At 46.0% G+C, this 26,201-nt stretch overlaps 1 protein-coding gene across 1 annotated transcript in view; it reads right to left on the bottom strand.

Annotated features, from left to right (window-relative positions):
* The window catches only part of LOC134931928 (inactive cell surface hyaluronidase CEMIP2-like), a 131,600-nt gene extending 107,136 nt beyond the window's left edge, over positions 1-24,464 (bottom strand). The window contains exons 1-3 of the mRNA XM_063925813.1: positions 24,332-24,464; positions 23,078-23,459; positions 17,482-17,949 (exon numbers count right to left, since the gene is read on the bottom strand). Of these exons, the coding sequence (XP_063781883.1) occupies positions 17,482-17,949; positions 23,078-23,393 (784 nt within the window). The 5' untranslated portion in view covers positions 23,394-23,459; positions 24,332-24,464. The remainder of the gene's footprint in view (positions 1-17,481; positions 17,950-23,077; positions 23,460-24,331) is intronic.
* Positions 24,465-26,201: the final 1,737 nt, after the last annotated feature.

Here is a 26,201-nt window from a genome sequence, read left to right as displayed (position 1 = left end):
TCTGGCGGGAAAGGGTACGCCATCAGTAACTTTTTAGAAATTACCAGTTTCTTATCGGGGGGAACCCACGCTTTTCACACACTTCATTCATTCATCTGATGGGGGAACAAAACACTGCCTGCTTTTTCTCCCCAACATAAAAACCCATTTTTAGAGGGTTAATGTCAGAAATGGGTAACACATTTTTTTATTGCCGGGATCAAGTCACGGATGTTCCTAGTGGATTGTGTATATGTCTCAACCTTGTCGACACTGGAGTCAGACTCCGTGTCGACATCTGTGTCTGCCATCTGAGTGAGCGGGCGTTTTTGAGCCCCTGATGGCCTTTGAGACGCCTGGGCAGGCGCGGACTGAGAAGCCGGCTGTCCCACAGCTGTTACGTCATCCACCCTTTTATGTAAGGAGTTGACACTGTCGGTTAATACCGTTCACCTAACCATCCACTCTGGTGTCGGCCCCACAGGGGGCGACATCACATTTATCGGCATCTGCTCCGTCACCATATAAGCCTCCTCATTAAACATGTCGACACAGCCGTACCGACACACCGCACACACACAGGGAATGCTCTGACTGAGGACAGGACCCCACAAAGCCCTTTGGGGAGACAGAGAGAGAGTATGCCAGCACACACCAGAGCGCTATATAATGTGGGGATTAACACTATAACTGAGTGAAATTTCCCCAATAGCTGCTTGTATATATAATATTGCGCCTAAATTTAGTGCCCCCCCTCTCTTTTTAACCCTTTGAGCCTGAAAACTACAGGGGAGAGCCTGGGGAGCTTTCTTCCAGCTGCACTGTGAAGAGAAAATGGCGCCAGTGTGTCTGAGGGAGATAGCTCCGCCCCTTTTTCGCTGACTTTTCTCCCGCTTTTTTCTGGATTCTGGCAGGGGTATTTACCACATATATAGCCTCTGGGGCTATATATTGTGGTATTTTTGCCAGCCAAGGTGTTTTTATTGCTGCTCAGGGCGCCCCCTCCAAGCGCCCTGCACCCTCAGTGACCGGAGTGTGAAGTGTGTATGAGGAGCAATGGCGCACAGCTGCAGTGCTGTGTGCTACCTTGGTGAAGACTGATGTCTTCTGCCGCCGATTTTCCGGACCTCTTCTTGCTTCTGGCTCTGTAAGGGGGACGGCGGCGCGGCTCCGGGACCGAACACCAAGGCTGGGCCTGCGGTCGATCCCTCTGGAGCTAATGGTGTCCAGTAGCCTAAGAAGCCCAAGCTGGCTGCAAGCAGGCAGGTTCGCTTCTTCTCCCCTTAGTCCCTCGCTGCAGTGAGCCTGTTGCCAGCAGGTCTCACTGAAAATAAAAAACCTAATTCTATACTTTCTTTCTAGAAGCTCAGGAGAGCCCCTAGTATGCATCCAACCTCGGCCGGGCACAAAATCTAACTGAGGCTTGGAGGAGGGTCATAGTGGGAGGAGCCAGTGCACACCAGGTGACCTAAAGCTTTCTTTAGTTGTGCCCAGTCTCCTGCGGAGCCGCTATTCCCCATGGTCCTTACGGAGTTCCCAGCATCCACTAGGACGTCAGAGAAATGACCCAAAAATCAAAATTAAAAGCGTCTGAGGAGAAGCGTAAACTTGCCAATATGCCATTTACGACACGGAGTGGCAAGGAATGGCTGAGGCCCTGGCCTATGTTCATGGCTAGTGGTTCAGCTTCACATGAGGATGGAAGCACTCATCCTCTCGCTAGAAAACTGCAGTGCCACTCCTAGATGGGCCAGGTGTTTGTGTCGGCCACTTGTGTCGCTTAGCTTAGTCACACAGCGACCTTGGTGTGCCTCTTTTTTTCTTTGCATCATGTGCTGTTTGGGGACTATTTTTTTGAAGTGCCATCCTGCCTGACACTGCAGTGCCACTCCTAGATGGGCCAGGTGTTTGTGTCGGCCACTTGTGTCGCTTAGCTTAGTCACACAGCGACCTTGGTGCGCCTCTTTTTTTCTTTGCATCATGTGCTGTTTGGGGACTATTTTTTTAATCTGCCATCATGTCTGACACTGCAGTGCCACTCCTAGATGGGCCAGGTGTTTGTGTCGGCCACTTGGGTCGCTTAGCTTAGTCACACAGCTACCTCATTGCGCCTCTTTTTTTCTTTGCATCATGTGCTGTTTGGGGACTATTTTTTTGAAGTGCCATCCTGTCTGACACTGCAGTGCCACTCCTAGATGGGCCAGGTGTTTGTGTCGGCCACTTGGGTCGCTTAGCTTAGTCACACAGCTACCTCATTGCGCCTCTTTTTTTCTTTGCATCATGTGCTGTTTGGGGACAATTTTTTTGAAGTGCCATCCTGCCTGACACTGCAGTGCCACTCCTAGATGGGCCAGGTGTGGGGATCAAAATGACCCTCAAATTCTATGATTTAAGCTGTTTTTGAGGGTTTTTTGTAAAAAAAACACCCGAATCCAAAATACACCCGAATCCGGCAAAAAATTTTCAGGGAGGTTTTGCCAAAACGCGTCCGAATCCAAAACACGGCCGCGGAACCAAATCTAAAACCAAAACACAAAACCCGAAAAATTTCCGGTGCACATCACTAATATATATATATATATATATATATATATATATATATATACGCACACATACATACATATATTTATCTTAATATAGGGGGAATATCTATCTTGCCTCCGGGCCACTGGGACCAACTTACGCCACTGGACCTATTGACTGTAGACCTTTTTAGTGTGGATCTATAGTCCGGATAAGCTGTTCTCTTGCTCCTGCATCCACTCTCCCCCCTTTTGTCCTCCCCAGTGGTGAATTTCCTATTACGAACATGAGGCACGTGTCTAGGGGTGGCACTTGTTTGGGGGCGCCACTTGGATGCTTGTGTTGGTACTGTCAGCCCAAAAAGTATCAGTAACTGTAAAATATTTCCACTGTACTGTACCATATGCCATCTTGAGTGGGGTGTAAATGGGTAGGACATGCACATACTGCCCCTGTAAGCTGTCCTACTTAGGAAATATGTATACATAATAAAAAAAATTAGAAAATGTCATAGTGGCTTGAGATGCAAGGTATACAAAGTATCTTGCAACTGTGCTGGATAATCCTGGACGAGTACAGGGAGATGGCTATCCAGATGCACGGAGATGGTCCAAGTGGCTTTTTTTTATTACTCTATTAAATTGGCTATCATCAAGGGAGCACTTATAACCAATCAATAAAAATAAAATGGGGGTGGGGGGGCATTACTGTTGTGCCTCGGGGCACCCTCACCTGTAAGTCTGCCCCTGGTCCTACCCCTGACATCTTTCCCAAGCGAGTCTGCATCACTATGCCGCAAAGGAAAGTCATTTTGTCCATTTTAAGCACCAGGATTATCCCTTTTAGAATTTCTATTTTTTTTGTTGATCAGTTGTGTTGGAATCGATATCTCCATTGTATGTATCTGGTGTTGCAATCTCTTGATTGAATTACCCCAGATTTTTATGTAGCCTTTTTTAACGATATGTATCACCCTTTGATCTCTACATTTTCTATTGGTTTAATATGCTGTAACACTACCAGTTGCTTTATTTCTGTTCTGTATTCTAATGTTTTATACAAAAATCTAAAAACTTAATAAAAAATAGACTTTACAAAAAATAAAATAAATAATAATACATAACAAATACCACTCTGGATTTTCTCTGAGTTTGACAGCTCCATCAGAGATGTCTCTCATATTAACAACCCTCTCATCCTTCCTTATTCTTAGATGTGATGTTTGAGTAAATGAGACGGTATCATGTACAGACCATCTGTTCCTATTTCCACCACTGCAACTACCCATATTTAAAAAAAAACAGTGATTGCAAGGGAATCCTTTTTCATATGCAGAACAGTCTTCCAATCTATGGCAGTCTGCAGTGAGATTTTGTCCTGTTTGATAGCTTAGGTTTAAGTAAATAAATAGTTCCTACACAGATACATAGCAAGTCATGATGAGATAAATTATGACTTTGTCACACCAATTCTTCTGATTAAGAATAGCTGGATCTGAGACTTTATGCTAATGCTAGTATAAGTCATTTTCTGGTGTATTAGAGTGCGTCTGAATGTGCCAGTACTGAGACATCCACTTTGAGCGTCTTTAGATGCAACCATCGGTCTGACCATGAAAACGTGCATCAGCCCCATGCTAGGTGTAGGTTCTCCGTCAGAGTATGACCTCTAATATGAGCAATTAAGCGCCTGATTCACAACAAGTTCGGCAACACGTCCACAACAATCTCATTACACATCCATTATACCGCTTTTCCACTGTCTAAATCCTGCCAGGTTATGCCACATGAAAGCACAGGAACATAGGATTTTGCTAAGTGTAAAAGGGTCCATCCGGTATCCTTCCCAGGTAGCTAGCAGGGTTTTACCCAGGAAGGATCCGGCTGAGCTGTAGTGTAAACAGGTAAACACCAGGGGGTATATTTACTCAGCTCCCGATTTTGACCACGGATGGGGGGGGATAGCCTCGGGCTTCACCCCTGACCCTTGGGTGGCTGGAGAGGGGGGGGACACCCCTTGATTTAAGGGGTCCCCACTCCTCCAGGGTATACCGGCCAGGGGTGACTAGTTGGGGGGGGGGGGGGGGTAATGCCACGGCCGCAGGGACCAGTATAAAAGTGTCCCCCGGCTGTGGCATTATCTCTCTGGCTAGTGGACCCTGGTGCTGGTTTTAAAAATACGGGGGACCCCTACATGTTTTGTCCCCCGTATTTTTTCAACCAGGACCGGCTCAATGAGCCCGAGGCTGGTTATGCATAGGAGGGGGGACCCCACGCAAATTTTTTGGGGATATTTAACACTTTACAGACTTCATATAATGTACACAATGAAGCCCTGCACGGATCTCACTGATCCGGCCTGGATTCATTGTGTTAAGTCCGGCAGTGTTTTACTAATCACTCCCGTAAAACACTGCCCGACAATACGAATCACATCGACATCGGAAAATACAAAAGAAGACAACTCGGCAGCTTAGTAAATTACATGCACTTTATTCAAAAAGTTGCAAAAAAACACGACCGATACAATTCGAGATGAAATTCCCACCAAATCATCACAAATACGAATCTTAGTAAATATACCCCCAGGAGAGCTGCTTTCCTGGTGCAAGGAGATGATGTCATCTCCAAGTGCTGACACTGCACAGCGCCGACCCAGGAATAACCTGGGCTGGCGCCGCAGTGTGAAAGGGATTGTCTCAGATCTGATCTGGTTTGGAGCCAGGTTCCAAATCCTGAGTCAAACCCGGCACTTAAGTGGAAAAGAAGTATAAGATGGACCATCTCCGTGTCCTTGTCCAGGATTGTCCAGCACAGTTGCAAGCAGTGGTGCAAGTATGCGGCTACGCTCGGGTATGGAGTACCCTTAAGAATTTGGCAGCGGGTACAAAGTACCACCTGCCACACACTTTGCCATTGCCACAATTATAATGTGCCACAAAGCAACAAGACCATGGTGCTTGGCAGCATGACTGCTCCTCCCACTTTGTAAGGGGTACTGGGAGTGCGACAGTGGCTGTATTTTCCTGTTATAATGGAGGCACTACTATATATTATTAAATTGGGGGCATTACTATATATTTCTATTATACTGGAGGTATCACTATAAATTTCTATTATACTGGAAGCATTACTATATATTTTTAGCCTTGCCTCCAGAATCCTCCCAAAAAGGGGCTGTGTCAGTAAGCCACTCCCGCTAGCAGCATGTGACCACGCCCCATAACAATACATGGCCACGCCCATTTACATCACTCAGTACCCATAAGAAAAAATTTCTACTTGCACCACTGGTTGCAAGATACTTGGTACATCTTGCATCTCAAGTGCAACTGTGCCGCTGTGCATACACACTGTGGAACGCATGTGGTGTGGGACTTATGGAGCTGAAAGTCATTGACCATCTGCGCAAATATCGCTATTGATTGCTTTATGTCTATATAGGAGACACCACACAGGACTTGCTCAGATACATCTGATTAGCACTAAGAGGTCTCTGGAATAATTACAATTTAAAAAAAACATATGCAATATCTTCATATGTAAAATTCTCATGCAGCTGTAGGTGACTGTCAGGTATGGAAGGGTTAAATAGGGACAGCACCAGCTGGAGGGCGACAGGCAATGTATGTAAACAAAGAGAAATAATGTGCACGCCGCATTTCTTGCTACTCCCATGTAATTAATACCATCCATGGGGGTCATTCCGAGTTGATCGCTATCTGCCGTTGTTCGCAGCGCAGCGATCAGGCTAAAAATCTGCATTTCTGCGCATGCGTATGGGGCGCAGTGCGCACGCGCGACATACTTTCACAAAAAACTATGCAGTTTCAAACAAGGCCGAGCGACTCTTTTCAGTCGCTCTGTTGATCGGTGAGTGAGTGACAGGAATGGGGCGTTTCTGGGAGGGAACTGACCGTTTTCCGGGAGTGTGCTAAAAAAATGCAGGGGTGTCAGATAAAAACGCAGGCGTGCCTGGGGAAACGGGGGAGTGGCTGGCCGGACGCAGGGCGTGTTTGTAACGTCAAAACAGGAACTAAATAGACTGAAGTGATCGCAAGGAAGGAGTAGGTCTGCAGCTACTCTGAAACTGCTTGGAAAAATGTCAGCACTGTTCTGCTAACCTTTCGTTCACACTTCTGCTCAGCTAAGATACACTCCCAGAGGGCGGCGGCTTAGCGTTTGCACGGCTGCTAAAAGCAGCTAGCGAGCGATCAACCCGGAATGAGGGCCCATGTCTCTCCATCTCTGCTCTCATCCCCCGTTTGGCTCCCACTAGCTGTTTACATTAATTCCCAGGATCACAGCACCACTATCCATCCCAGATTGCAAACAATGGGGGTAATTCCAAGTTGATAGCAGCAGGAATTTTTTTAGTAGTTGGGCAAAACCATGTGCAGTGCAGGGGAGGCAGATATAACATGTGCAGAGAGAGATAGATTTGGGTGTGGTGAGTTCAATCTGCAATCTAAATTGCAGTGTAAAAATAAAGCAGCCAGTATTTACCCTGCACAGAAACAAAATAACCCACCCAAATCTAACTCTCTCTGCAAATGTTATATCTGCCCCCCCCTGCAGTGCACATGGTTTTGCCCAATTGCTAAAAAATTTCCTGCTGCGATCAACTTGGAATTACCCCCAATAATCCTATAAATCACACACACATCTGCTTTCTGTCACTCTCTGCTGCTTTTCTCTGAAATTCTGCCTACTGTACCTTTATCTCGCATGTTCCTCACTTTTATCCTATAAGGTAATGAAATCGTAATAATCTAATTAACCTGACAGCTCTAATTAACTGCATTTTAAATGAGCAATCTGGAACTCATGTTCAATCATGAGATGTAAAGTTACCTCTACCAATGATCTTTCCAACTCTAAACCTGTATCTCATGGAAAGCAGGATCACTGACCCAGATACTGCATGTCCTCTGGTTATTTACACTGGTAGTAGGCAGGGAAGTGTGGGCGTGTGGCATACATACCGATGCCACCTTTTATACCCCTAATCCCATCTCTTTATCTTCCCATCCTTTTTAGTCTACATCATTAAAATGGGTACACACTAGGTCACATGTTCTCAAACTCGGTCCTCAGGACCCCACACAGTGCATGTTTTGCAGGTCTCCTCACAGAATCACAAGTGAAATAATTAGCTCCACCTGCAGACCTTTGAAAATGTGTCAGTGAGTAATTAATACAACTGTGCACCTGCTGGGTTACCTGCAAAACATGCACTGTGTGGGGTCCTGAGGACCGAGTTTGAGAACCACTGCACTAGGTGATGTGCTCTATGAGCGACGTCGCCTAGTGTTTCCCCCTCCAGCACCGGGCCAGTCGGCAGCAGTGCATACACACTAAGTGATATGACGACCATATTGCTCGGCGATGTCACGCAACGGCCGGGCCGTGCAGGCAGCTCTTGTACAACACGGCATACACCCTGGCCAATATAGTAAACAGCGTCGCTCAGGAAGGGTGAAAATGAGCAACGTTGTTTACTTTCTCAGCAAGTGTGTATGCACCTTTAAGGCCAGTACTCACCGGCAGATCAGGGAGAGATGTGTGCTGAGCGAACCGCTCAGCACACATCTCTCCCCCCGCTCAGCACAGTGCTGAGCGTGCGGGGAGGGGGGCGTTCATTTCACCCAGCGGAGCCACGCATCGCTATCACTGTGGGGGGGGGGGGGGGTGTACACACGGAGAGATCTTGCTGAAAATCTAAGCAATCTAGTCAGATTGCTTAGATTATCACTCCGTGAGTACCCCCCTTTAGACTTCCCACATATGTTTATTTACTGACTCATCACATTGGTTCCTAGATCTTTTCTCTGCTTGGTTGACACACTTTCCAATATAAGAAATGCTCAATCTCATACTGGGCAACTTAACATCTTTAATGATGACATCACATCTGTACTGATGACATCATTGTGCAGGTTCCAAACGTATTTCATTAGCTTCCTCTATCGGTCTTAACTATTTAACTAATTCTCCCACACATAGGACTTTCACCCTTTTGGTCTCATCTTCATTTGCCTAATTATAGCCTGACTATCCCTTCCCTCACCCAGATCATCATTTTTTTTTAGCATACTACCACTTAATACTAAGTGATTCCCCTCATTCAAGACTCACCTCTCACCAATGACCAGGGCCGGCCCGAGCTTAATTTTTTTGGTAAGCGTATTTAGAATTTAGCTCTCCTTGATGGGATCAAATTTTAAAAGAGGTGTGGTCTCACAAGCATAGGTGTGCGCAGGGGGTTGCCTGGTACGCACAGGCACCCCCTAATGTCCGGCTCCCCGATCTCACATACCTGATGCAGCTGAGCAGGCTGATTACTGTCCCCTCTGCGCTGCACCCTGTCAGGACTGCATTACTGAACGGACGCCTGGGTTAATCAAGGGTGCCACTGCCACCGGCTTTCAAACTCCCGCCTCCACCCCATGTACAAAATCAGCGTGATGTGATTACGTCATGCTGCTCGCACGCCCACCCGCCACATGCCCACCTCTCTCCTTCTATGCTGTGACAACGCCAGCCACTGATGAGGATCAGCATGCAGCTAGCGTTCCTCTTCGGAAGACAAATTAAATACTGGCAGGTGGTCGGCAACAGCATTGGCATGTCACTTGTTTTTCCAGCAGCAGCAGTACTAGTCTGCAACAGTCAGTGTCAGTGAGTGACTGACTTGTAAGTAAGCTGCTGCAGCTTGCAGGGGAAAGAGAGGGGGAGCCAGACCAGGCTGAGGAGGAGCAGTGTAATGGCAGTGAGTGCCATCAGGGGTGTTTGTTTGGTGCACACCACAACATCTTACAATGTATCTGCTTTATTAGGATTGGTACAAGGGTGGATATTTTATATTGCGATGACCGTCAATAGATGGTGCTAGACACGCTCAAAAAGGTGGTGCTAGACACACCCCTCCGACGGTGCACCCCCTAATAAAATGTTCTGCGCATGCCTATGCTCACAAGGAAGGGACATGGCCACACAATAGTACCCCCAGGGGTCCAGGGAGATTGTCAGTGGCAGGGAGAAAGTGCGTGACTGGGTGGCAGAGGTGATGGAGATAGTGGGTGACTGAGGAGGCTGGGGTCACAGGGAGATAGTGGGTGTTATGTGCCCACAGTGCTACACATGCCCCCACAGTGCCACATATGACCCCACAGTGCCAGATACAGATATGCCCCCACAGTGCCAGATATGCCCCCACAGTGCCACACATGACCCCACAGTGCCAGATACAGATATGCCCCCACAGTGCCACATATGACCCCACAGTGCCACATATGCCCCCACAGTGTTGCTCACCGTTTTGCTGCTGTATGGAGAGCGCAGCGCGCGCCTCTGCTGCCTGCCGCCCTGCCCTTCAGTCTGGTCTCCGGCGATGACAGCAGCGTGTATATCTGAAATCAGGCGCCGGTCTGCAAGCTCTGATTGGCTAACGAACCGGCACCTGATTTATATACACTCCGCCATCACTGCTGGAGACCAGACTGAAGGGCAGGGCGGCAGGCAGGAGAGGCGCGCCGTGATGGAGCGTGGCCTTCTTCACTGTGGCGCCTTAATCGTGCGCGTACCCCACGTAACGGGCGGGCCGGCCCTGCCAATGACTGAGGGCCTAATTCAGACCTGATCGCAAAGCAAAAGCAACATCTTTCTCAAATGGGCAAAACCATATGCACTGCAGGTGGGGCAGATATAACATGTGCAGAGAGCGTTAGATTTGGGTGGGTTATTTTGTTTCTGTGCAGGGTAAATGTCAGCTACTTTATTTTTACACTGTAATTTAGATTTCAGTTTGAACACACCCCACCCAAATCTAACTCTCTCTGCACATGTTATATCTGTCCCACCTGCACTGCACATGGTTTTGCCCATTAGAGAAAAATTTGTTGTTGTGATCAGGTCTGAATTAGGCCCAGAATACTATTAGTGTCACACTAACTTTACTCTCACATCCTACAGAATACTGTAAGCAATCACATTTGCCTTAGGCCACTTACCGCACCACTTGTTATTGGCAAGAACAAACTTGGCACACCAAACAAACACACTGGGAGAGATGTACTAAGATTTGGAGAGTGGTAAAGTGGAGAGAGCTAAAGTATCAGCCAATCAGCTCCTAACTGCCATGTTACAGGCTGTGTTTGAAAAATTTGCTAAATACCCTGGTGTTACCTCATCCACTATCACCTTTACCTCCCTTCCACAACTTCACATACAACAGTCACACTGCATTCTACTCCACTCCTACATTTCCTCCCTTAATATTTGCTCCTCAACATACTTTATACCTGTGCTTGTATAGTAAGTAGCTGGATGACTAATTCATATAGTGTCATTAAACCCAAGATTCACCTTTGAAAATACTGGACCTGGTAAACTATTTAAATAGAGATCTTCTGATTATGACTCATTCGCAGGGCTGTTTCTAGCCAATTTGGCTCCCAGTGCGAGATTGAAAAATGCGCCCCGCCATGACATAAAAAAATGTGCCCCCACCTAGATAAAAAAAAAAAAACTTGCGCGCACCCGGCAAGGGGGCGTGGCCTCATCTAAATGGGTGTGGCCTCATCTGAAAAGACTACCTCACAATCCAGTTTTTGACCCTGCTCCAACAGATCACGACCACCACAGGGAAAAAAAATTCTACCATATTAAGCCCCACACAGTAATGCCCCCTGCACCATATTATGCCACACACCGCAATGCTCTTGATACATTAAATCCCCACACTACGGCAGGCAAGAGTCCCCATTTCACACATTACAGCAGGTGTCCCCATTTTACACATTGAGAGAGAGAGAGAGAATACTTACAGAGGCGATTACCGCCCTTTGGCCCGCCTCACCAGTCGCTCCTCGCGCCGGCCTTTCCCTCTTCCTAACTTGGATCCCCCTCTGTACTCCGCTCCGGGGGGTGGGGGGGAAGTTTCGCGGATTGATGGGGTTGCGTCGTGACGTAACGACGCAACCGCGTCATTTCGTGGAACTCCGCCCCCCCGAGCGGGTTACTCGGGGAGAAATGGGAGGGGGAAGCAGGGAGCCACAGTTAGTGCCGCGGCTGGCGCCCAGTGCGGTTGCACTGCTCGCCTGCCCCAAGAAACGGCCCTGCTCATTCACCTAATATTCTTTATATTGCACGTTCTAGAAAATAGGAATTTAATACCTACCGGTAATTCCTTTTCTCGTAGTCCGTAGTGGATACTGGGAAATGTAGTTACCATGGGGTATAGAGCGGGTCCACTGGAGCCTGGCACTTTAAGAAAGCATTAGTGTGTGCTGGCTCCTCCCCTCTATACCCCTCCTGCAGACTCAGTCTAGGAAAACTGTGCCCAAGGAGATGGACATACTTTGATAGAAGGATATAACACAAAACAGCAGTAAGGCAACGAACCAACACACAACGATAACAAAGATAGCAGAGCTAACCAGAACAGAGGAAAGCAACGCTAACTTCCAGAAGGATAGCAACGCTAACCAAATATGGAACAGGGAAAGCAACAGCAGACCCAACCAAGAACACTTACAACCAGGTAAGCAGGAAAACGACTTGTAGCCACCACAACAGGGAGATCCTTGCTATCTGTGACAGAGTTATACTCTGGTGCATGTGCAGGTGAGATCCTGACCACTTGTCCATCAGATCCAGTTGGAACGTGCATGGAATCTGCCGTACTGAATTGCCTTGTAGGAGGCTACCAACTTGCCCAGCAAACGAATGCAAAGATGAATTGAGATCTTACATGGTTTAACACAGATCGGACCATAAACTGAATAGTCAAGACCTTGTCCATTGAAAGGTACACCTTCTGAGACACCGTATCCAGGATCATCCCCAGGAACAGAATTCTCTGAGACGGTTCCAAGTGTGATTTCTGGAAATTTAGGATCCATCCGTGGTCCGTAAGCAGACGAGTAGTCAAGTCGATGCTGTGCAGCAGCTCTTCCACCTTTATTAGGAGATCGTCCAAGTATGGGACAATCTTGACACCCATCATGCGTAATTGCAGCATCATCTCTGCCATGACTTTCGTGAATACCCTTGGAGCTGTGGAGAGACCAAAGGATAAGGCCTGAAACTGGAAATGTTGGTCCAGTACAGCGAACCGGAGGAACGCTTGATGAGGGGGACAGATTGGGATATACCTCCTTGATATCCAGGGATACTAGAAACTCCCCCTCCTCCAGACCTGATATCACTGCTCTTAGTGATTCCATCTTGAATTTGAACAACGGAAGATAAGGGTTCAAGGATTTGAGGTTCAGTATCGGTAGAACAGAGCCATCCGGCTTCAGGACTACAAAGAGACTTGAGTAAAATACCTGTGTGTAACAGAGAAGGTACTGGAACAATAATTCCCATTGAAAGCAGTTTTTGAATGGCTTCTTGCAAGGTAACTCTTGCTACAGGTGAAGCTGGTAAGCCTGACTTGAAGAATCTGAGAGGAGGTAGTTCCTGAAATTCCAGCCGGTATCCTTGGGATATGAAATCCCTCACCCAAGGATCCCGGAAGGACTATGCCCATATGTGGGCGAAGTGTTGAAGGCGAGCACCTACCTCAAAGTCGCCTTGCTGCTGGGGCCAACTGTCACAAGGAGGGCTTCGTGGAAGAGGATCCGGAGGCCTGATCCGAAGTTCCAGCAGCTGCTGGTTTACGGGACTTGCTGAGAGTTCCTGTAGCAGCATTGGAGGCACCTCTGGCTTTGCCTCTGAATCTGGCCACATGAAAGGACTGCAGAGAGAGCCCAGGATAGGGACATCTAGCAGGAGGCGCAGCAGATGGCAGATATGTAGATTTACCTGCTGTCGCCTGAGATATCCACTTGTTCAGTTCTTCCCCGAGCAAGGCATCACCTGTAAAAGGAAGGTTCTCCACACCTTTCTTGGAATCAGCATCCGCTGACCATTGTCGCAGCCACAGGTCTCCACGAGCCGATACCACCATAGCAGTGGTACGGCCGTTAATGATACTTAGTTCCTTAACAGCCTCACTCATGAAGTTTGCAGCATCTTGGATATGTTGCAGTACTGTCACTATCTCATCCTGAGGTAGTGTATACAACCCCTTTATAATATTATCAGACCATTTTACCATGACTCTAGAAATCCAGCCGCAAACTATGGTCGGGCGTTCGGCTACGCCCGCTGCAGTATAAATTGACTTGAGTGTGGTCTCAATTTTGTGATCAGATGGGTCATTGAGAGAGATAGCCTCAGGTACAGGTAGTACAATTTTAAGTGACAGCCTGGACACAGACGTATCCACTGTAGGTGGGTTTTCCCAGATTTTCCTATCCTCGGCAGGAAAGGGAAAGGAATTTAGTACTCGTTTAGGAGTAGTAATTTTTTGTTAGGATTTATCCATGCTTCCTTTGAAAGGGAATTTAATTCCTTAGAAACAGGGAAGGTTGCAAAGGACTTTGGTTTCACGTTAAAAAAACAATTCATCTGCTGGTTCTGCTTCCTTATCTGGAATATTAAGGACCTCCCTAATAGCATAAATCAGGGCCTCAACTTCCGGGGACAGTGAATTATCCTCGTCCACCTCTAATTCTCCCTCATCTAACTCTGGTAATTCAGAAGCAGAGTGCAATATCTGCGGGAGAGCGTCCTTAGACTGTTTCAGGGTTTGCCTTTCTTGCTTAGCCGTAGCCAACTCTGAATTTATATTAGTAATCATTGATTTAAATGATTCCATCCACTCAGGTTTCTGCATATTACTACCCTGTGAAGGTATAGAGCATTGGGTACACATTCGAGACCCCTGTGAGGAAGGTGCAAACCTATCCTTACATGAAGTACACACAAACTTATTTTCAGACATGCTGCAAGAGAAATCACAGAGATAATGAGGAAACACAGAGCAGTATGATATCCCTTTTCCACTAGATCAAAAAACACGGGTAAATGCACAGGGGCGCGCATTTACCCGTGTTTTTTGCTAGTGGAAAAGGGTCAGCCCGGATCAAGTGATCCGTGAATCCTACCCGGGTAGCTTACTGGGTTGAACACGAGTTCAACCCGGTAAGCTGTGCAGTGTAAATAGAAGCCATGTCGATGCTATATGCCGGGTTGGTGAGCGCAGTGGGAAAGGGGACTTCATCAAGTGACGAAACGCGTTGGGCAACCTGGCAGTGACCACATACCAAGTTAAGCAAAATCTTCTTACTTATATATTTTAACTGGTATTATATTCTATGTGTATGTTGTTTTTATCCCATTTTTGAAAGAGATTTGTTGTAAAAAAATTTATGTGAATAAATTGTATTTTAGATTTAGATTTATCCACCTATAGTGTGAGCTTTTATCTTTTTAGACACCACTGGTCGCTATAACCCCCCTCCCTTTTTATCTAAGTTTATGCTACAGGGAATAGCCATCCCTGTTTGGGGGTCAGCAGACACCCTTTTGAATCTCTAGGGAGTGTCAATTATACCTGTATGATACATCATATACCTATGGTCTGTGATCGTTGGTGAACACAAGTGGCGCAATAAACTCGTTCTATTTTTTAATATATATATATATATATATATATATATATATATACCGAAACCATACCTCCCAACTTTGGTCCCCAATGAAGAGGGACACATGCGCGGCGAAGCCGCGCGTGCTCCCGAAAAGGGGCGTGTCCTGTGAAAAGGGGGCGTAGCTTCGCGGGAGGACCCGCGATCGCGGGTCACGCCCCCGTTTTCGTCACTGCTGGGGCATGCCCAGCGCTCTTGTGAGCTGCTGGCATGCCCTCTCTCCCACTGTCTGTGCTGAATAGACGCTGTGCGCATGCGCACAGCGTCTATTCACTACTGCTCTGCTATGCAGAGCAGTGAGTGTAGGAGCCTCCCAACTGCTCCCCCCCCATCGCGGGACACTGCGGCCCGCGGGTGGGACAGCGGGACAGTCCCCAAAAAACGGGACTGTCCCGCGAAAATCGGGACAGTTGGGAGGTATGCCGAAACTGTTTGTGGACCAGCACTATCTTATGTTGAACAATGTGCTCCGGTGCCCTCTGGGATGACCAATGTTTACAGGAAAAAAGATATCAGCGGCACTCGAAGTCTTAAATACAAACATGTATTTCAAAGAGTTACATCAATCTCCAACGTTTCGGGGCCTACCCGCCCCTTTAGGCCCCGAAACGTTGGAGCTTGATGTAACTCTTTGAAATACACATTTGTATGTAAGACTTTGAGTGCCGCTGATATCTTTTTTCCTGTGTGTGTGTATGTATATATATATATATATATATATGTGCCATTTCCTGCTGCTGCCTGTGTGCAGGCTGCATGCAGAGACTGCTCCTCCGTAGAACCCACTGAATCACCAATTGTACTGGTACCAGGGGTTTATAGAGAAGGGAGGAGCATAAAGTCAGCGGTTATACTGCTGTAAGGTAAATAACACACACACATATATATATATATATATATATATATATATATATATATATATATATATTGCTTCTGGCCCTGCTCCCCGGGAAGCCCCACCCTGTCATTGGCGCCCGGTCCCTCTATGTTATTTATACTGGCTTCACTCCATAAATGTGTAAAAAAAGAGTTTGCAACGTTTTTTTTTATCTGCATCGCCAGTGTGGGTATGCAGCGGGCACCGCAGCCAGTAGCCGGGTGACCACTGCTCCTTTATGCCGCCATGTTCACCGGGGATCCGCTAACCGGAACCTTGGAGTCTGTACTCACCGTACCGCGTCTTCGGCATCTGTTAGGGGTGGCGGCATGCTGCCGGTGTGGGCTCACACCCTGGGGCATGAGAAACATCACCTCAGGAGCTCAGTGTCCTGTCAGCGGGGATACGAACCATTAACTCTAAGGAAGTTGGTTCGGTCCTCCCCCCTAAGTCCCATGACGTAGGCAGACTGGTTGCCAACCAGTGTGCCTGAAAACAACAAACTAAAATTTCTGAAGAAAACTCTCTGGAGAGCAACAGAATGCACCCGGCTCCTTGGGCACATTTTTCTAAACTGAGTCTGCAGGAGGGACATAGAGGGGAGGAGCCAGCACACACTAATGCTTTCTTAAAGTGCCAGGCTCCAGATCTATACCCCATGGTAACTACATTTCTCAGTATCCACAGGGACGTTAGACAAATCAGGGATCTCTCACCTTTAGTTTTATTAATTTTTGCAGTGCTGTTAATCAGTGTAGGTTTAGTGCACATTGTATGTTTGTTTTTTTCCACAGCTCTATGAACTATATTGGTGTTATAGAAATAAGCGATAATATTAGTACTGTAGTAACAATCACAATGCATGCAGCATAGCAATAAACAGAGGATCTCATTTACAATAAGAGGTCAATACACAGCGCAAAATTACTTTTTTTTCATTGGTGCGCCTAAATTATCAAACCTGCGCACACCTACTCTTCCGTGTCTGAAGATACCTTGGCAAATTACAAGTGCACGTGTATGTGCAGAGAGGCAATAAACTGTGAAGAGGCACTGTGCAAATGGGCACACAACATCAGAATGCCATTCCTGTCACAGAACCACCCCTTGCACAGAACCACCCCTTTCATAGAACCACCCCTTTCATAGAACCACCCTGCGCACAGAACCACCCCTTTCATAGAACCACCCCGTGCTCAGAACCACCCCTTTTGTAGAAACAACTCTTGCACAAAACCACACATTTTTATATCAATTTTTTGTTTTACTCCTAAAATACTGCCCAGTTTTATTAAAATGGCTTTCTACGTATCATTTACCTAGCACCTTCTAGAAGATAATAGCTAGGATCTGATTGGTTGCTATGGGCAACATCTCCATTTCTATAAACCCGCACTTTAGTAAATATACCCCTAAGGCCCATGTGTGCAAATCAATGCACATGCACTATCAAAGACAATTTTGCGCTGTGTCATTTGGCTCTTTGTACATAAGGCCCAGAGGAGGCAGAAAGGAACAGGAGGCAGAGGCCCAGCATGCACTGTCCATTCAAATCACCTACCAGAGGACTGCAAGCTGGGCTGCTTCACCGGATTTCCTGATTTGTATAATTTCTTCTTTAGCAGAGAAAGTGCTTTAGATTGTTGGGACTCAACCAGAAATCCCAAATCTCCTAAGAATCTCAGGACTCTGTGGAGCACCAGTGGTTTCACATTAACTTGCAAGAGCTTCAAAGGGCTGATAAGGTTCTCTGTTGGTTTCAAATCCTGGTCACAGCTGTCATAAGGAAAAATATTCCAAGCCAGGTTGGACCCTAATGCAGAAACTAACACATGTCGAGATAGTTTGATTAGGACAGCGCAGGGCCATATCTTCCCCTTCCATTGCATGTTCAAAGAGCGGCCATCATTTGTCACAGTATTGTATCCCTGGACATGGTATCCATCAGTAATCTCCCGTGTGGGTCTTTTCACTATGAAATCCAGGTGTCTCAATGAGATGGTGTCATCAAAACTGTTGTTTGACAATACTAAACATAGAGAATAAAAATGGAGTTGGTGATTGATTGATTTTCTATAAATGCAAAGCAGGTGAAACAAATGATTTGCAGGTTTGATTTTGTTAAAATGTATGCTCCAGATAAGTACAGTTCCATCCATTCATGTATTTAACCATTCTGAACTGGTCAGATCTGATAACTTGAGGTTCTAGATCTATCTAGCCATCCATCCATTTAGTCATCCATCCATTCCCATGTGTTGCTGATACTGTCTGCTCTTGCCACAGTAATATGATCTGACCAGATAAATGCAGGCCTTATTTAAAGTTAGAATCAAATCAAAGAAAAGATGTACATTTGCACCCGCACAAACAATGTTGCGATGGAATGAATGCAAATGAAATGTTTCGTCTCACATTGCTTTACTGCATTTCACATTGGCCCTCATTCCGAGTTGTTCGCTCGCTAGCTGCTTTTAGCAGCATTGCACACGCTAGGCCGCCGCCGTCTGGGAGTGTATCTTAGCTTAGCAGAATAGCGAACGAAAGATTAGCAGAATTGCGAATAAATAATTCTTAGCAGTTTCTGAGTAGCTCGAGACTTACTCCTACACTGCGATCAGCTCAGCCCGTTTCGTTCCTGGTTTGACGTCACAAACACGCCCTGCGTTCGGCCAGCCACTCCCCCGTTTCTCCAGACACTCCAGTGTTTTATCCTGGCACGCCTGCGTTTTTCTGCACACTCCCAGAAAACGGTCAGTTTCCGCCCAGAAACACCCACTTCCTGTCACTCACACTCCGATCACTTCAACAATGAAAATTCTTCGTTCGGACGTGAGTAAATCTACTAAGTTTTGTGCTAAAATACTTAGCGCATGCGCGCTGCGCATTTTTGCCTTAATCGCTCCGTTGCGAAAATCGTCAACGAGCGAACAACTCGGAATGACCCCCATTGTTCTGTGTGCACACTGCTGCAGTATACTGGGGCATATGTTTTAAGCCTGGAGAAGTGATAAAGCAGTGCTAAATAAGTGATAAGTGGAAGGTGATAACGCACCAGCCAATCAGCTCCTGTCAATTTACATATTGGAACTGATTGGCTGGTGCGTTATCACCTTGCACTTATCACTGCTTTATCCCTTCTCCAGGCTTAACACATCTGCCCCACTGTGCCAGAGTTGAGAATGCTTGCACATATTTATTACTGAAAATGTAAAAAAATAAAAATGTATTGATAATCTACAGTTTTATGGGCACATTGTTATATTATAAAAGCACTACTCTGCATGAATTAAATCAATTGTTTACATGCAGCAAATCCACATCTCTGACACCACTTTACTTCTCTCATCCTATTTCTTGATCCACTTTTATTGTATTTCCTTCGCTACTACCCTCCTCTCTAGTTTACTCCATTGAAATATTGTGTTTTCTGTACCCACCACACTCACCGGCCGAGGAGAAACAAATAGAACACCCACAAATCATCCTTGTATGTTCTCTTGTTCAGCCTGCTCCTTCTCATGGCCACTGACCTGCAAAAGTGTTCCCATACTGTTGAGTGGTACCATCACAAGTCAGTTGGTCTTGAGCTCCTTAATCTCACCCTGGCCCTCACTACCCTTTAGGTACCCTATTAGGTGCAGGGATTTACCGCAAGGTAATCGGCTATCCAATTCGAGACCGTTTTTACCCGGCAGAAATTCACCTGTTATCGGCTGATAACGCATGGGATTCATGACAACATCGGGGACCCATGTGATTCCGTCTGATGACAGGTCTCCCGGGGCTGGAAATCAGGGATTATGCTTTGCGTTCCTCAATCCCTGATAACTGCTGGTTTACGGTGCTAATAGGATAGCCACAGGGACATCCTCTAGCTGTGGTAACTCACTACAGCTAATAGGACACCGCGCCACATGTATGTCACTGTTTATTTATGACCTGCAGTCCAATATTCAGTGTTTTGGAGCTCTGTGGTGTTTTACATACCAATGATTATAATATACAAGAGAAAGAGAATCAGACCTCTTCAGAAGGTTTGATACATCTCCCCATATGTATGAAATTAATCTATTTTTTATTATTTTAAAGTCTTTAGAAAGGGACTCTGCTTTCTTAACATAATAGACGTTATAGTAATTCTCTATAGGCTGGACTTGGTACAGTGCAGAGTACTGATTCAGTAGGAATACACACTGTTCATAAACAGTAAAAATGTACTTTGATCTCTACATACCGGGGTTTCATTGTAACATTAACTAAACCACAACTACTTTTTACTCATTAATATAAGAATTTGCACATATATGGGGCTCATATTCTGGCGGTCACGATGCCTGCGATCAGAATACCGACCGCGGCATCCTGATGGTTAGAATCCAGACAGGGGTCAGGTAAGTGTGTTAACGCCGCCCCCATAACCCTCCCTTCCCACAGCCTGAACCTAACCCTCCCCCCTCGCAGCCTAACCCCACCCCTATCAGGTGGTGCCTATTCCTAACCCTCTCAGGTGGTGCCTAAACCCTACCCCACATCCCCACAGCCTAAACCTAACCCCCCCTAAACCCCCCTTTCTGGAGCCTAAACCCTCCCCCCTCGCAACCTAACCCTAACCCTTTCAGGTGGTGCCTAAACCTAACCACCCCCCCTCCCCCTTCCCGGAGCCTAAACCTAATTCTCCCCACCCGGACAGCCTAAACCTAATTCTCAACTCCCCCTCCCTGTAGCCTAACCCTAACCCCTTGCAGTTTAAATCTTACCTTCCCCCCAGCTTACCTCTCCGGCGGCCCAGCAAACAGACGATCGGGATCCTAGCTTTTGGGATTCCGGCGCCGGGATTGTGATCCTAGTCAGGATAACGGCACTGGCATTCTGAGCGGTGTCGGGATTCCGGCGTCTGTAATTCAACTGCCTGGATCCCGACCACTGGTATACTGACTGGATCCCAATATATAACATAATGATATAGAATTTGAAGTACAGAAAAGACAATATTTAGAAATTAGAGCAAAATGTCCATTCCTTTAAAAAAAAATAAAAAAAAAAAATCCCTCCTTGCCGGGTAGTGGTAGTTTAGAGACAGATTGTGACAATGATAACAATGAACAATACATTCTCCTCTGACTCTCTGAGATAACTTTCTGCACAGTTTAACACACCCCAGTAATCATTGTGGACTCTCCTTTAAATCAGAATGAATTTAATATTTTGTCAGCTACTTGTCAGTCTTAGGTCTCAAGCTAGGTACACACTATACAATAATTGTATCAGTTTGCCAATAATCGGGTGTTTGACTACTTTTATCAGATAGTGTGTATGAATGTTCGTTTTAGAGATAAACCGGAAAAATCTTACATGCAAACATGCCCCCTCGATTATCCAATCGTCAGCCAAGACAGAAAATCTTGGCCTCAATTGCCCGGTATTGTGCAGTCATACAGCTGAGACAGGGGGCGCTACAAAGTGACCTCACCTCCACCAGGTCATAGACTACCTCCCAACCCCCAGGACATAGACTACTCACCTAGGCGGCCCAGGGGAGTAGTCTGTCCTGGGTGCGAGTGGGTAGCCTATGACCTGGTAGAGGAGGAGGTCCCTTTGTGGCACCTCCTGTCTCGGATTCAGTGCACACCTACTGAATGTGTGCAGTGTGTGCATTTCCTCTATAAATCTGACTATATTTACTATGTTTTTCTGTGACTATATCCTTCTTGTGGGTTGATATATGCAAATTCAGTGTGGTGTGGGAGAAAATCAGTAACATTAAAAAAAAATAGTTGTAGTTGAGATATTGGGGTCTTCGATTTCCCGAAAAATTGCCCCGACTGTCATGATGAACAAAAAATTTGGACAGTGTATACCAAGCGTTAGGCTTTATTGCCAATCACCAGTTGTATCTTTTCAAATATGAGAATGACAATTGTTAGCTTTTGCACACCTCCCAACATGACTCTCTCCAGGAGGGACACAATGCTCTGCTTCTGGACTTTCCTCTTAATATATGATTGCCATCACCTGTGCTGAAACACCTTTCTTATCCATTAACCTGTTCAACACAGGTGCCGGTAATCATAAATTAAGAGGAAAGTCCAGAAGCAGAGCATTGTGTCTCTCCTGGAGAGGGTCATGTTGGGAGGTATGGCTTTTGTAATACAACTTTCTGAAATATCAGAACATTCAAAAGTAGCCATCTCCAATCTGGAACCCTGACTATTTTAGTACCAATGTTTCAACAAGAAAAGACATGTAATATACAGTGTGCAGAGCCTTTAGGGGTGGACGAGAATGACTTCAGTGACTGCGAATTGGCCTGTCTGGAAACACAGCTGTTCAGAAAGTCACAGCTGATAGAAGTCTCCGATAGAAAAAGATGAACTGATATGCAACGACTGTCTTTCCAACTGTTGTGCAAATTATATATTCCACATGCCAAGGCAGCACATATGTGTCAGAGGATGCTGGCACTTGTAGTACCATGGCATATTTCAGTAGAGTTCCTGCTATTATTACAGCTCATCAAATAGTCTCTGCATCTCACTTACAAGCTATCCTGTGTGGATGATCATGGGGATACCACTGCAGTGTTAACTCTTAAATGATCGTGCCAATGAAGTTATGGTAAGTGATATAAACTTCAGCTTAAACAATACATGTTGCCTTTGTTTTATTACTGCCTAAGTGATGTGAACTATCATTGGTAGTGTTAAATCCTGCCTCCCTAGTAATTATAATGAGGATTGATGATTCAACAATAGCTTGTCTGCTACTGATTATGGATCAATATGGAATGAGTTTAGTTCAATTTAAAATGCTTACAGCATCAGTACTGGCCTGTTTGCAGTGGTAGAATGAAAGTGTGTCTTTGCTGGAGCTATTAACCAACTGTGGTAGAACATGTAAAACAGCTATGTTAATTCCACAAGGTATCATGCGGTCTATGCAGTCATCTGGAACTCTCTGATATATAGATAGATGGCTTTATGAGCGCACACATCTTGCTGACTAAGAAATCTCCCTTCTGAAATAATCTCTACATAAGACCCTGAAGCTCACCGCTGGGGAGAATCACATTTCACACACTCTGACTACTATTCTTTCAAGTTTAAAACAGACGTTCAGCTCATCATCCGCCCCAGACTCATCCTCTGCTTACTAACAGTTTAGGCCTCTGGCTTCACAGGTCCTCCAGGACAGGAGCGTCAGGATGAGAAGGACAGCCAATGATGCGCTGGGCAGGGACTGGAGGAGAACAGATATACTTCCCATCAGGGAGCGTCCTACAACAGGTAGATAGCCACGGCAAAGGCAAATGCCCACATCTTGTCTGTTAGTCCAGTGTTCCTGTGGATGATAGGAGTTGTCCATACCCCACTCAGGATATACAGCGTCCTTATGCCACACTGTGCTGGACTGGAACTGCAGACAGTCAGATGGGATTGGGAGTTTACATGTGTCATATGCACAGCGTTTCATAGTCAATCCACAGTAGCCTAGTGACCTGCAACATATGGACTTGTGCAGGCTTAGCACCCAGTTGGTCTGTAAATTAGAGCCACAAATACATTATTCATATGAGACAGATGAATGTGATAACCAGTCCTGTCAGGTGTACATACAATGTATAAGCCCATTTGTGATGGAATGAACATACAACTATCTCCTAACTGAGGAAAATAAGAACCAGTAATGCCATCTGGAAGAGATAGCTATCAAATGGTAAAGTTTACTTGTCAGCAGTAGTTCCAACAAGCACAAATCAAATAGAAACAATGCACATTTGCTACCAGGCATCTCTAACATTGACTTTCAATCAGTTGTTCCATTAACAATGCACCACTTAAATATTTCACATAACATAGGATCTCGATTTATCAAAGCTTGGAGAGAGTTAAAGGAAAGAGAGAGAGAGAGAGAGTACAATCCAATCAGCTACTAAGTGTACTTTTTCACACACAGCCTGTAAAGTGACATGAGCTGATTGGTTAATACAATTCCCTCTCCAAGATTTGATAAATCTGTCACTGTCTGTGACACATGTAAAGTGATTAGCTGAAGTCATGTGACATGCTCATTGACATTAATCAATGGCTGGTGACACTGTCATCCTGCAGGTCCTCCCCACACACTACATCTAGGAAGAGAGCAGGAAGCAGGGAAGGAAGCACTGACAGACACGGGGCAGGGAGGAGCAGAAGCTGGAGGGGGCGGGTTACACTCCAGGGGGTCAGACTGTGAAAGAGAGAGGGAGAAGAAGAATTCTCCTAGGAAGGAAGCAGGAGTGCTGGGCAGAAAATGACAGCTCGTAACCCTCTCTCCCTGTGCACCCCCAGGACCTCACCCTCTGTCCCTGTGCAGCCCCAGCACCTAACCCTCTGTCCCCATGCACAATGCCACAGGCTGCAGCCTCTCACCTCTCTCACCGGTCACTGTAGACTTCCCCTCCTCCTGGACAGTCACAGCTCAGGAGCTCTGGGTCCGGCTGGAATTGTCCTGCATCCTGCACACTTTTACAGTTGCATTTGCTTGTTGGGTCTTTCTGACTTGTCAGTATTAGTTGCCGGCAGCCCCCTCCCCTTTCTCCCATCCCCTCTCTCATGGGCTCCCTGTGCTCACCGTGCTCTCTCTCTTCTTACATCTTAGAGACAGATGAGGCAGATCTACCCTCCCCTCCTGCATCTAAACTCTCTCAGTCTGTACAGTAAAAGTCATTAGCAGGCACCAAGTCCCAGCCAGTCAGAAGGCTGGAAGCCCAAGCAGGGACTGACACTTCTCTGTGTATGGAACTAGGAACTCAGACCAAGAGGCTAGTGGCAAAACAAACAGGGATGACACCAAAACATACAGGATGAATAGGGGGGAGGAGAGGTCCGGGCCAGTGCCCATGCTGGAAAGTTGTGTATTTTATAACTTCCTCCAAACTCAGAAGACCTTAGAGAAGAAGGCAGTCATTGGGATCAGTATGAAACACTGGCATTGAAAGGCAGAGCTTACAGACTGTCCTGGCACACTGGCACTGCCAATGTGTTTATGTGTGTTTTCAGGATTCCTCGTAGTTAAGGATGTCCACATAACAAGCATGCCATTGAGATCCAGGTGTAAATATTAAACTGATGTGAAAAAATCATAAGCATCCAATTTTGATTCATTGCCAGTTCACAAATAAATCTGCATCCGTCTAAATACCCATCAACAGTTCCGTTCATTGCACCGGTGATATTTTGGTATATGGTAAGTATTGTGACGGCCTTCCCCACCTTTATTTTGTAAGACAATACTTGAATTCTCTTCAACTCTAACATCCACCTTTTACCTTTTCCATTCTAAATTGGCACTTTGGGGCAGAGTTGTACGCAAACTGGCTGCACCTAAATTGTTCCCACATTGTGTGCGTGCCAAACCAAATACATATGCTGCTGAGTTGTATGTAGGTCTGCGGCTGGCCCGCCCCAATCTGTAGCCTTGCTTTCATCACCATCATCATCAATGTCCACCTGCACCAGCTGCAACTGTGGTACAAAGATCCATCTAAAAACAAGTGTGTTTAAGTGTATGCACAACACCACATAGCCTGCATTGTACACATACTTGACTTTGACCTTTGCCTCTATGGAAACCCCCAGTTATGGCCCTTCAGTCACAGCCCTCCATTCACAAATGGAAATGCAACTGAGATGTGTGCAGAGCATATGCTGTGCAAAAACACATGATTAGGGATGACCTGGAAGCCTGGTGTCGAATGGTTGTCGGGCTTCTGACATCAACTCTAACAATGCAATGGCTACTATTGATGGTTATAGTGAAGCATTCATAGCTTTACCCATGAGCACATTAGTTGAGATGCAGACACCACTTCTGGGTGTTAGCGGCTGCATAGAAGCTGTCAGCCATTGGAAAGCTGCATCCTATGGCTGGCAACCATCAAACTGATGTGGAAAGTACTTCTATCGACTTGGGAACATCGATGGTTTCTAACCGTCAGCTTCTGAAGTCCATCCCTGCACATGACACAATCTGCAAAGACTCATGTTCAAAATCTGCATCGGCCCCTATATATGCTGTAGAGTGGAAGCCTATCTACTTGCTATATACATTGTCAAATCCGTCAGTTCAAAACTTCTCAAAAACAGCAAAACCTTCATCTGTTACTTTGCAATGCTGTGATCAGTGACAATACTCTGATTTGTAGAAACATAGAATTAAAATGTCCTACCTCATCATCGTGGGCATCCTGAAAAGTACTTGCAACCCCAGGACTAATGTGGGAAGCAGGAGGTGTGGCTG

Source organism: Pseudophryne corroboree, chromosome 6 (genome assembly GCF_028390025.1).
Source record: "Pseudophryne corroboree isolate aPseCor3 chromosome 6, aPseCor3.hap2, whole genome shotgun sequence".
Lineage (NCBI taxonomy): Eukaryota > Metazoa > Chordata > Amphibia > Anura > Myobatrachidae > Pseudophryne > Pseudophryne corroboree.
The sequence above is the reverse complement of the archived record's forward strand: the minus strand, read 5'-3'. Positions and strand labels throughout refer to the sequence as shown.